General features: G+C 43.1%; 1 protein-coding gene across 2 annotated transcripts; it reads right to left on the bottom strand.

Moving 5' to 3' along the window:
- Nucleotides 1-2,398: 2,398 nt before the first annotated feature.
- LOC311144018 (ribonuclease H2 subunit B-like) lies at nt 2,399-13,057 on the bottom strand. 2 transcript variants are annotated; one of them, XM_084179932.1, is made up of 11 exons: nt 12,871-13,057; nt 12,284-12,355; nt 11,988-12,095; nt 11,810-11,886; nt 10,536-10,650; nt 10,164-10,228; nt 8,980-9,085; nt 5,369-5,450; nt 4,922-4,967; nt 4,470-4,547; nt 2,399-3,235 (listed from the first exon to the last, which is right to left on the bottom strand). In XM_084179932.1, exons 1-11 carry the CDS (start codon nt 12,932-12,934, stop codon nt 3,125-3,127), a joined length of 924 nt encoding a protein of 307 aa, XP_084036058.1. In that variant the 5' UTR covers nt 12,935-13,057; the 3' UTR covers nt 2,399-3,124. The 2 variants fall into 2 exon arrangements, with proteins under 2 accessions (XP_084036058.1, XP_084036059.1); XM_084179933.1 differs by lacking the exon at nt 4,470-4,547 and having other exon boundaries at nt 12,871-13,051.
- Between the last annotated feature and the right edge of the window lie 589 nt (nt 13,058-13,646).

Here is a 13,646-nt window from a genome sequence, read left to right on the forward strand (position 1 = left end):
AGGATTACTGTTATACTATTCCAGGTATTCCTTAAAGAGGTAGGGTTTCAAGTGTCTCCGGAAGGTGGTCAGTGACTCCGCTGTCCTGGCGTCGTAGGGGAGCTTGTTCCACCATTGGGGTGCAGCGAATAGCTTTGACTGGGCTGAGCGGGAACAGTGCTTCCGTAGAGGTATGGGGGCTAGCAGGCCAGAGGTGGATGAACGTAGTGCCCTTGTTTGGGTGTAGGGTCTGACCAGAGCCTGAAGGTAAGGAGGTGCCGTTCCCCTCATAGCTCCGTAGGCAAGCACCATGGTTTTGACTCAGCTGTCATCACAATCAGTCAAGTCTGTCATCTGAACAATGCAACTGTCCATTTTCTTTTCAAGCATTTTTTTATATGTAGGCTCATCTTATCCAGTTTTTCCTGGAGCATCCGTCTCTCAAGACAACCAACATTACTGCATGAAATGTAAGAGAATGTTCACTATGTACCTCAAAGAATGAATTATTAAAAGTATTCCAATATCTTAACCAAGGAAATGTTACTGCTAATTTAGTATTATGCTGTAGGGCAGGCTACCATTGTACTATTACAATATTATATATCCTATTAAGCGTATATATTTCTGTACATTAAAATGGGTCACCATGGCACATTCACTTTTTCCATGATTTCATGTGGACCTGTGGTGTGTTTGTTAAATACATTTTACTGTTGTACTGCTGCTGTTGATCTACAGTAATCTGAGACCACATGTTGTACTGCTGCTGGTGATCTACAGTAATCTGAGACCACGTGTTGTACTGCTGCTGGTTATCTACAGTAATCTGAGACCACGTGTCGTACTGCTGCTGGTGATCTACAGTAATCTGAGACCACATGTTGTACTGCTGCTGGTTATCTACAGTAATCTGAGACCACGTGTTGTACTGCTGCTGGTTATCTACAGTAATCTGAGACCATGTGTTGTACTGCTGCTGGTGATCTACAGTAATCTGAGACCACATGTTGTACTGCTGCTGGTGATCTACAGTAATCTGAGACCACATGTTGTACTGCTGCTGGTGATCTACAGTAATCTGAGACCACATGTTGTACTGCTGCTGGTGATCTACAGTAATCTGAGACCACATGTTGTACTGCTGCTGGTGATCTACAGTAATCTGAGACCACATGTTGTACTGCTGCTGGTGATCTACAGTAATCTGAGACCACATGTTGTACTGCTGCTGGTGATCTACAGTAATCTGAGACCACATGTTGTACTGCTGCTGGTGATCTACAGTAATCTGAGACCACATGTTGTACTGCTGCTGGTGATCTACAGTAATCTGAGACCACATGTTGTACTGCTGCTGGTGATCTACAGTAATCTGAGACCACATGTTGTACTGCTGCTGGTGATCTACAGTAATCTGAGACCACATGTTGTACTGCTGCTGGTGATCTACAGTAATCTGAGACCACATGTTGTACTGCTGCTGGTGATCTACAGTAATCTGAGACCACGTGTTGTACTGCTGCTGGTTATCTACAGTAATCTGAGACCACGTGTCGTACTGCTGCTGGTGATCTACAGTAATCTGAGACCACATGTTGTACTGCTGCTGGTTATCTACAGTAATCTGAGACCACGTGTTGTACTGCTGCTGGTGATCTACAGTAATCTGAGACCACATGTTGTACTGCTGCTGGTGATCTACAGTAATCTGAGACCACATGTTGTACTGCTGCTGGTGATCTACAGTAATCTGAGACCACATGTTGTACTGCTGCTGGTGATCTACAGTAATCTGAGACCACATGTTGTACTGCTGCTGGTGATCTACAGTAATCTGAGACCACATGTTACTGCTGCTGGTGATCTACAGTAATCTGAGACCACATGTTGTACTGCTGCTGGTGATCTACAGTAATCTGAGACCACATGTTGTACTGCTGCTGGTGATCTACAGTAATCTGAGACCACATGTTGTACTGCTGCTGGTGATCTACAGTAATCTGAGACCACATGTTGTACTGCTGCTGGTGATCTACAGTAATCTGAGACCACATGTTGTACTGCTGCTGGTGATCTACAGTAATCTGAGACCACATGTTGTACTGCTGCTGGTGATCTACAGTAATCTGAGACCACATGTTGTACTGCTGCTGATTATCTACAGTAATCTGAGAGCTCAGTAAAGAATTGAGTGGGAGCAGCAAGTTTAAACATGTATCCATCACATACTCCACAAACCTTGAAGGAATAGTAACTATTCATTATCTTATGCTTTGTCCTCTTACTCTAACAACGTGATTCAACCCTGCCTCTCAATGCTAATTCAAATCACATTGCTACAGATGAGTTTCCTGCATCGTCCCCATTGTTTGGTGATTCAATCCTTTTCAAGGACAAAAAAATGAAAGGACAAAAATACAGTTATTTTCTTTATTACCAAAAGCGCAAGTGTGCGCGCACACACACTGTAGACAAGCACACCGAGACACACACACACCCCAACAGACAGACAGACACACTGTAGACAAGCACACCGAGACACACACACACCCCAACAGACAGACAGACACACTGTAGACAAGCACACCGAGACACACACACACCCCAACAGACAGACAGACACACTGTAGACACACACATTGTACATGCGCACTGACAGACAGACACACTGTAGACACGCACACCGACAGACAGACACACTGTAGACACGCACACCGACAGACAGACACACTGTAGACACGCACACCGACAGACAGACAGACACACTGTAGACACGTACACCGACAGACAGACACAGTAGACACGTACACCGACAGACAGACACACACTGTAGACACGCACACCGACAGACAGACAGACACACTGTAGACACGCACACCGACAGACAGACAGACACACTGTAGACACGCACACCGACAGAGACACTGTAGACACGCACACCGACAGACAGACACACTGTAGACACGCACACCGACAGACAGACACACTGTAGACACGCACACCGACAGAGACACTGTAGACACGCACACCGACAGACAGACAGACACACTGTAGACACGCACACCGACAGACACACACATTGTACACGCACACCGACAGACAGACACACTGACACGCACAAACTGCTGCATCATCCTAACATTCAGTTTTTGTCTGCCTTGCCCTTGGGGCTGAAGAAGGCAGACATGCTCTTCATGCCCGTTTTGTCCACCTTGGCCAGGGTCTTTTGTGCCGCACTCATCTTCTTGGGCGGCTGGAGGAGGAGAAAAGAGAGTCAATAGCATTGCTCATCCGCCTCGAGTGAAGACGGCTGAAACGTTATTACATATCATCATGACTCATTTCCAGACAGAATACACAAGGTTACTTGTAGGCCTCTGCACTGCACTCACGTAGACTGGTTTAGCTTGACAAAAAAGGATGTACGTACAGGGTTCTAAAATACATTTTCATTGATAGCACTGGTGCTCCCAACTAAGTTAGGAGCGCCACATTAAATTTAGCAGCCCCAGAAAATAATATTTTTTTATTGATTGAGATACAGCTTAGATTGGGCCTATATGAATTCTAGCTACTTTTGAAGCACATGTTGTGCCTAGAAACAAATATGTAACCCTATAAAGACATTTGTTTATTATAAAAACTAAAATGTTGATACAAATACCTGTCATCAAAATTAATTTGTGGAATATTAGATTTCTACATTGTCTAAAAAAAGCACTGTTTCCTATTGAGATGCATTACATAGAAAACTGTACAGTCTGTTAAAGAATGTCAAGTTTGTGAGTGATGACATGCAAATATGTCATTCATTCATTGCTATGACCAGTGATCTCCTGAAGAAGAAGCTATCCCTTTTCTATTCTTTCTGTGCCCCCAAATGTTTGGATATACTGCTAAAGTTACCAGGTTGTTAGCTAGCTAGCTAATGAGGTAACATGACTAATCAAGGTGTTAACGGCCCGCGACATGGTTTATGAATGTAAAATGCAGCCTGCTAATGGAGATTTATCTCCCCAAAAACGTAACGCCAGCAATATGGGTCACAACTTTTGAACGGTTTGGGCTAGAGACAAGCTTTTTTTCTCTAGGGCACTCGGAAACAGCGGTACAGCGAAGCCTAATCATTACAACAATTATTTTCAGGCAGATTGTTTTCTAGGCGCACTGGTGCTCCTAAATTATAATTGAAAGTCGCGCAGCAAAATATTTAGGAGCATATGTGGCCAAAATTGTTGCACTTTAGAGCCATGTAAATGTAGATATGTATTATGTAGGCATAGCTTGAAAACTAAAACCAAAAAGACATGACATTTAGTAAGGTACGAAAATCCTATCAATACCTAGAAAACTGTTACACAAAAAAGGCTTACAAAAGTCCAAAATGGAATGTTACAAAATGGAAGGTTACAAAATGGCAACACCCCCCCTCCCTCTTCATTTCTCTCCTGGGTCCCTTCGTGCAGACTGCCCCTAATCTCACTCACTTTGCGGGTGAAATCGGAGCTGTTGAATTTGGTGTAGTCCTCTCCCGCCTCCACTGGTTTGTCAGTCAGTTTCCGCTTCTGCCGACCGAACACGGGACTTACACAGTTAACCCTGCTTTCCACTCAGAACACCGACCATCACATCCCAGACACACACCCCAGACAAGCCAGCGACACGCAAGATACCGTGACTACCGCAAACCCACCAACACACGTGAAACAGGCATAAGAACACACTAATCTACCGCTACACTGCAACCATCAGGTGAATCTCAATAGAACACCACAGTTGAAAAGCAACTGACGCTGCAATATCTAAAAGCAAGCAATTAATTGAAAAAATTCACAAAATGTTTTACCAAATAAAGAAAAACATACCTTGGAAGAAATATGCTGTATACAAATGTAACTACACAGTGTGATGACAAATTCAAAGAAGCTGGAGAAAATACCTTTGAGGGGGGCTCCACCTCCTTAGGGCTTGAGAGCTCAGGTAACCTGTCAGGAGGAACGTGGAAGATTACTGACTCACCATCAAACTGTTACAGACTAACAATGCTGCTTAATGTGTTACCTTTCACTTGTATCATGGTCTTAATGTCACAAACTGTCACTTCAATTACCATTACATTTCCAGTCAAAAGTGCTGTCCTGGGCCCTGCACTAGTTTGTAAACTGTGGGGGATGTGTCTTGAAAAAAATCTAACTGTCACCGAGTTTTTTGAATTCTGTGGTGACTGCCTCCAAACCTGCCCACTCATCTTCAGTTTTGGGGGCGGTTTCCATTTAATTCAAATTACTCAGTGCCAGTTACAATGAAGCTACATGAAAATGAAATTCTAGATTGTGCTTTTAACATGAATGCATAAAAACTAAGTACAGTTAATGTGTGTACATACTGGAGATGCTTGAGGAGGGCTTTGCTCAGGTCTTCACTGATGTACTCAGATATCAGGCCATGGGCATACCGCAGGTAGTCCTCTGTGTTATAATGAGGAGGGTTAATACCACAGCATCACTTTATACATTTCACAATTATAACCTTCCTATTGATATCACAGAAAACTGGGTTAACAATCTGAGCTGGAGTGAAATTCAAAATGTAAAACAGGATTTGGCAAAGTCTGTTGTGCTAGCTCCTGGGGCCTGGTTTATAAAATAATGCGTACAGTGGGGAGAACACGTATTTTATACACCCGATTTTGCAGGTTTTCCTACTTACAAAGCATGTAGAAGTCTTTAATTTTTATCATAGGTACACTTCAACTGTGAGAGACGGAATCTAAAAGAAAAATCCAGAAAATCACATTGTATGATTTTTAAGTAATTAATTAGCATTTTATTGCATGACATAAGTATTTGATCACCTACCAACCAGTAAGAATTCCAGCTCTCACAGACCTGTTAGCTTTTCTTTAAGAAGCCCTCCTGTTCTCCACTCGTTACCTGTATTAACTGCACCTGTTTGAACTCGTTACCTGTATAAAAGACACCTGTCCACACACTCAATCAAACAGACTCCAACCTATCCACAATGGCCAAGACCAGAGAGCTGTGTAAGGACATCAGGGATAAAATTGTAGACCTGCACAAGGCTGGGACGGGCTACAGGACAATAGGCAAGCAGCTTGGTGAGAAGGCAACAACTGTTGGCGCAATTATTAGAAAATGGAAGAAGTTCAAGATGACGGTCAATCATCCTCGGTCTGGGGCTCCATGCAAGATCTCACCTCGTGGGGCATCAATGATCATGAGGAAGGTGAGGGATCAACCCAGAACTACACGGCAGGACCTGGTCAATGACCTAAAGAGAGCTGGGACCACAGTCTCAAAGAAAACCATTAGTAACACACTATGCCGTCATGGATTAATATCCTGCAGCGCACACAAGGTCCCCCTGCTCAAGCCAGCGCATGTCCAGGCCCGTCTGAAGTTTGCCAATGACCATCTGGATGATCCAGAGGAGGAATGGGAGAAGGTCATTTGGTCTGATGAGACGAAAATAGAGATTTTTGGTCTAAACTCCACTCGCCGTGTTTGGAGGAAGAAGGAGGATGAGTGCAACCCCAAGAACACCATCCCAACCGTGAAGCATGGAGGTGGAAACATCATTCTTTGGGGATGCTTTTCTGCAAAGGGGACAGGACGACTGCACCGTATTGAGGGGAGGATGGATGGGGCCATGTATCGCAAGATCTTGGCCAACAACCTCCTTCCCTCAGTAAGAGCATTGAAGATGGGTCGTGGCTGGGTCTTCCAGCATGACAACGACCCGAAACACACAGCCAGGGCAACTAAGGAGTGGCTCCGTAAGAAGCATCTCAAGGTCCTGGAGTGGCCTAGCCAGTCTCCAGACCTGAACCCAATAGAAAATCTTTGGAGGGAGCTGAAAGTCCGTATTGCCCAGCGACAGCCCCGAAACCTGAAGGATCTGGAGAAGGTCTTAATGGAGGAGTGGGCCAAAATCCCTGCTGCAGTGTGTGCAAACCTGGTCAAGACCTACAGGAAACGTATGATCTCTGTAATTGCAAACAAAGGTTTCTGTACCAAATATTAAGTTCTGCTTTTCTAATGTATCAAATACTTATGTCATGCAATAAAATGCAAATTAATTACTTAAAAATCATACAATGTGATTTTCTTGATTTTTGTTTTAGATTCCGTCTCTCACCGTTGATGTGTACCTATGATAAAAATTACAGACCTCTACATGCTTTGTAAGTAGGAAAACCTGCAAAATTGGCAGTGTATCAAATACTTGTTCTCCCCACTGTATGTACAAAATATAGCCCAAAATGTGCGTGAGCCAGTTCACGCAAAAGCTGGCATTTATACAAAATGTACTTGACGTGAGAATATGCTCACCTCCCCGCAAACTTTAGACAATGCGTACACATCTCTGCTAGTGGTTGACATATTGTATTGAAACTTTAGACAATGTGTACACATCTCTGCTAGTGGTTGACATATTGTATTGTAACTTTAGACAATGCGTACACATCTCTGCTAGTGGTTGACATATTGTATTGAAACTTTAGACAATGTGTACACATCTCTGCTAGTGGTTGACATATTGTATTGTAACTTTAGACAATGCGTACACATCTCTGCTAGTGGTTGACGTATTGTAACTTTAGACAATGCGTACACATCTCTGCTAGTGGTTGACATATTGTATTGAAACTTTAGACAATGTGTACACATCTCTGCTAGTGGTTGACATATTGTATTGTAACTTTAGACAATGCGTACACATCTCTGCTAGTGGTTGACGTATTGTAACTTTAGACAATGCGTACACATCTCTGCTAGTGGTTGACATATTGTATTGTATTGCAAGCTGGCAAGTAAGAACTTTGTGCAAAGGGGGATATGATGAAAAGCTTGTTCATAAAAAAACAGGAAAACATATGAACAAGAATGCAGCCATTTCCCGTTAGTGAGAAGAGCAAAAAATATATATTTTTAGAATCTAAAATATAGACATATTAATATTTTCATAACCATTGCAGAATAAATTCCTCACCTTTTCTGGGTTCATATTCCCCAAGTAGCCATAAAACAGATTACCATGTGCATCTCATTTAATTGGACCTAGTAGCCTAGTACATAAATAGGCTATGCATTTCAAGTTTCAATCTCATAGGCAGCGTGTTTTATAATACAGTCGAATTTAACATTGAAGTAGGCCTATGTATACTACTGTAATTGCATTTTATTTTGGAGTATCCGGCCCTAGACAATGTCTCAGAATTTGCGGGAAGTCCATCATTTTTAGGTTTGTGGAAAAGTGGATGCAAAACATTGCTGAATCCAAACGTTCTGCTGACAGGTCCACAACAAGTTGCCATGGTTCTCTTTCAGAAAGCGACAAGTCCTTTTCCAGATACAGCATCAATTACTGCTAAAGATGAAACCATTCTGCCAACACATGAAATAGACCGGTAGCTTATGTAAAATATTGTACAGTATGGGTAGGCTACAGTATTGCTGTGCGATAGGAGCTCGACATTATAGCCTACTTAATCTCAGAGCCTATATCAAGACAGGAAATAGAAACCTAATCTATTGATCAACTAAATATTGAACAACAACTCGTCTTTTGCATGCTGTAGCCTAATGCCAATAGTTCAAAATTATACAGCAAATCCAGGGCATTATTGTCATCATAAAAGGTGAATGGAGGGCGTTTTCCAGCCTGAGTTTTAATACTAGTTCACGCGCGCAGTTTTACAACAGGTCAATTGTAACAGGTGATTTATAATGGAAACATTCGTATGTATGGCGTGCATCAAGTTTATAAATCTAAATATTTTTGTACATGCGCAGACTTTTCAGAAATGGCGCACGCAGATATTTTGTGTGAAATGTACGCAACAATTATTAATTAGGCCCCTGATCTCTACAAGGGGTTTGGTGCCATCCTCTGGTTCATGTTATTTATACAGGCTAGGGAGAGCATGGCCCAGGTGTAAAGTTTTGGACCAGACTGGCCCTGGGCTTGACTCACCTTCCTGGGTCTCGGACTCCTGCTTGACTCGGACATACGTCGTGGAATTTACTCCCTCTCCCACTGAGATGTTACTCTTTCTGAGGGTCTTCACTGTCCTCTCAGCCTGGAACAGCAGAGACACAGCAAGACCAACACTGTTAACGCTGTCACATCTACTGGCCATTCCCCACTCCACTCCTAGGAACCCACAGCATGGCATAACACCTGATTCAACTAAGGGATTGATGATTTGTTGATTAATGGGCTAGAACAAAAAGCTGGCACACCTTGAAGATCCCCAGGATCAAATTGAAGAACACAGCTTCAAGACGTACTATAGAGCGAGCAGTGGTTCCCAACCAGGGGTACTAGGAAGCCTGGGGGCACTGGGCCTATCCACAGGGGTACTAGGAAGCCTGGGGGCACTGGGCCTATCCACAGGGGTACTAGGAAGCCTGGGGGCACTGGGCCTATCCACAGGGGTACTAGGAAGCCTGGGGGCACTGGGCCTATCCACAGGGGTACTAGGATGCCTGGGGGCACTGGGCCTATCCACAGGGGTACTAGGAAGCCTGGGGGCACTGGGCCTATCCACAGGGGTACTAGGATGCCTGGGGGCACTGGGCCTATCCACAGGGGTACTAGGATGCCTGGGGCACTGGGCCTATCCACAGGGGTACTAGGAAGCCTGGGGGCACTGGGCCTATCCACAGGGGTACTAGGAAGCCTGGGGGCACTGGGCCTATCCACAGGGGTACTAGGATGCCTGGGGGCACTGGGCCTATCCACAGGGGTACTAGGAAGCCTGGGGGCACTGGGCCTATCCACAGGGGTACTAGGAAGCCTGGGGGCACTGGGCCTATCCACAGGGGTACTAGGATGCCTGGGGGCACTGGGCCTATCCACAGGGGTACTAGGAAGCCTGGGGGCACTGGGCCTATCCACAGGGGTACTAGGAAGCCTGGAGGCACTGGGCCTATCCACAGGGGTATTAGGATGCCTGGAGGTACTGGGCCTATCCACAGAGGTACTAGAGAAGACTCATGAGACCAATGGCCTAATGGTAAAATGCACATGAGGGGGTACTTCAGAGGTACTCCAGGCAGAGCAAAATTCAGTTGGTGGTACAGTAACCAAAAAAGGTTTGGAACCACTGCAATAGAGGATATGGGCATATGCAGCTCATAGTGCTCAATGGGTACCTTTTTCTTTAACCATTCCATGGTCCTCTCCTGGCTGTAGCGGTGATACTTCAGACTGCCCACCTCTGAAGGAGCAGCACAAACAGCATGTATAACACTTGAGACCACAACATTACACTTGAGACCACAACATTACACTTGTTTACTGTGTTCACGTGCAGCTCATTCTTAGAAAATCAGAAACATTGACAATTATCTGATATACACATTTAATCCAGCAACCATTAATGTACCCTTCAGACTGACGTAGAAGTGAGAAGCTAATTATTGGGGTGAGGGGGGTTGTAATCAGAGTTTGATAGTTGATTGTTTCTGAGGAGCACATTAACTTTCAACATTAGGTTGTGTCTGCTGAACAAATTGACATCTGACCTTTCTCCTCAGCCACATGGTGCAGCGAGGCCTGGGAGCGTGTGCAGCTCAGCAGCCTAGTGCATGCTGGGAAGTCCTCGTCCATCACTACCTGGTCCATGGGCTGGAACTTCCCCTGCAGCAGAACACAGAGAAATTAAATCACAAAGAGAAGAAGACAGCGATGACATCACAAAAGGGCAGAAATTACCTTGCAAAGAGAGAAGGACCGAATGTCATCACGATGACTGGACAGAGATTACATCACATAGGACAGAGATGACATCACAAAAGAGAGGAAGACAGAATGATATGTCATCACGATGACCGGACAGAGATGGAATCACAGAGGACAGAGTAGACATCACAAAGAGAGAAGGACACATGACATCGCAAAAGGAAGAAAGAGCGATGGATGACATCACAATGGGGGGACAAGAGAGATTGCAAAGAGAGAAAGACTGACGAAGATGAAATCATAAAGGGGGAGAGATAAAGATGCAATAATAATTTAATTTCAAAAGTGCATATGGCCTTACCTCTCTGCCCAGAGTGGGTGAAAACGCACTTTGGTGATGACATTTCACTTCCTTATGTTATGAGTCATTTAGTGGGGTCTTTCTCTAACATATCATTATGTCCAAAAAGTCTGATTTCGTAAACTAATACATCCGATAATAAGCACCGAGCTCTGTTGACAGAGTGGTGTAGCTTTATTGCCAAAACCTTTGAGGATTTTACATTGTGGTCGTCGTCTTCCAAGTTGTTTCCGCAGGTCGCAAAAAATGTGCATGACATGAGCTGAATTAAAGGCTTTGAAAATAAAAAGCTTGGGGTATGCTCAGTGCGCCGTTGACCTTTCACAGAGATACGCTTGTTTTTGTGAGAAGTCTTCAAAAAAAGAACAGAAACTTTGCATTATTATGAACAGCGTATAATAAAATATGAAAATACTATGTCATGTCTCAAAATCGATATCTATTTTATTTCTATATTGTTTTATGTCCTCCGGACTTGAAAAGAAAAATGAAGAGTTCAATGGTAAGCCTGTCAGGTAGCCTTAAATCTCTCACAGCATCCAGCCTAGCTAACCACTTCTTTATTCTGGCCTCCATTGATTTATTTGCCCTAATTCTGACCATCCTACAAGGGTAAAAACGCCAATAACTTTTGACCGGATTATGATAGAGACATGAGGTTTGAACCATTGGTTTTTTAGAGGATTATCTACACAATAAAGATAGTATTTTGCACATTGGTCAAAATATGCGATTTTGATTGGCCACCCTACTTACCTCTTTACCCGCTTTGATCAAGTAGGGCAACAGCAGGTAGAGTGGATCCATTGGAGTGACATACAGAAGTCTCCCATCTGTTCAAAATCAAATAAAACATTTGAATCTTCAACACCACAATGTACACCTCGTACTAGACTGGTCAAGCTTAGCTACCTATCATCTGATTGTAAATTACCTCTCTGTACTGTCTGGCCAATGAACCAGGAGTGGAAGTCCTCGTTGAAGGCTTTGACCTCATACAGCTGCACATCACCACTGCCCAACAGGTACAAAGACGCTGCATCTAGAAAAGTACAAATAGATAGCTAGCTAATTTCACTAGATAGAATAGAAAGAAAGTTAGCTACCACTTTGGAGAAGTGGGTTATGATTTCAATGCTTTTGACTTTCATAGTTTTGCTTCGAATGATTGGTAGTTAACGTTGTGCCTGTTTAAAATGTGTTATTGGCGCTAGATAGCTAGCTAGCTACCTGTTGAAGGGTTCCTAAACCGGATGAAAGTGGGGTCACTGTCATCTTTCTGTGGTGTTTCCACGGCGGAGTCTGTGTGGGAAAAGAAATACACAAACACATTACATGCTGCTATTGTCGCGGGATGCAGCGCACTGGATGCGAAACTTTGTTGCAAGTGGAGCTGCTCCAGTTAGATAAAGATGGATCTAACTCTAGTACAGATCACTGTAATATGGATTTTCAGCTTTGATGGATCATGCAACAACTGCCATTGTTACCTTGATACCAGTAGCTGGAAAGACTAACCAACATTGATATCGCCATTATAGTAGCTAAATTACATTCTACCTAAACCAACTAGCTAAATTACCTATTTAGGTAGCTGCCAGCTATCTATTTAGTTAACTAGCGAACGTTGTACCACAGATAGGTTAGTTATACAAATCTTTGCTATACGTTACCACAGATAAGAATTACAATATTAGGTTATGCACAGATGAAAGTGAAACTAGTAAACTAACGTTCGTTAGCTAGCTACACTTTTTTACATTTAAGTCATTTAGCAGACGCTCTTATCCAGAGCGACTTACAGTTGCCTAATTTACCTGCAGCAACAACAACCCATCTGTCGTTTCGTGAATGTGGTGACCGCTTCTTTTTAGTGGTCATTTTGATCTCGGCTAGTTAAAATGGCGCGTAACAATTAAAAACCAGTATTTTCTTGTCAAGAAGATAGTTAACAGTAGCTAGCTGGTTGTTATCAGTGCAACAAATCAGCGTCTCGTCAGCAGCACAAAAAAGTACTTCCGGGTCACGGAATTTCGGAAACGTTCAAATAAAAGTCCCTCACGTAATAGTAGAAAAGTCTCAATAACCTATATTTAATTCATATTTAAGCAACATTTGCATTAAATATAGGTTTTAAAATATGAAATACATAGGCTTATAGAGCAAAAACTATTATAGGTGCCCCAGTAAAAGTATTATAGGGAATACTCAGTAGGGTCTGTAGAATATATATAAGATGTCATTTCATGGGGCACTGAATTATAAAGAGGTTGCTGGCCTTAGACTGTTTGGACTACCACACCAGATATTGTTGTTATTTTTGTGCCCCGTGTAGCAGAACATTTTACAGTTAAGAGAGACACCATTTTTCCATAGAGTACAATTGAAATCCCAATTGTTGGCAACAACAAACAGATGTACAATCACTTGATTCACAATCAGAGATTTCTGTCATTCCACAATATGAATACTTCTCCAATCACACAGTGGGTAAAACGTTACCCAATTAAATGTTTCTAAATACTACATCAGCATTTTCTGAATGGTATAAGAGATTACTTAGAGCTGACCAAGGGAAACTGTCTCCTCACTT

Source organism: Coregonus lavaretus, assembly GCF_964263955.1.
Source record: "Coregonus lavaretus genome assembly, chromosome: 16".
NCBI classification, from domain to species: domain Eukaryota; kingdom Metazoa; phylum Chordata; class Actinopteri; order Salmoniformes; family Salmonidae; genus Coregonus; species Coregonus lavaretus.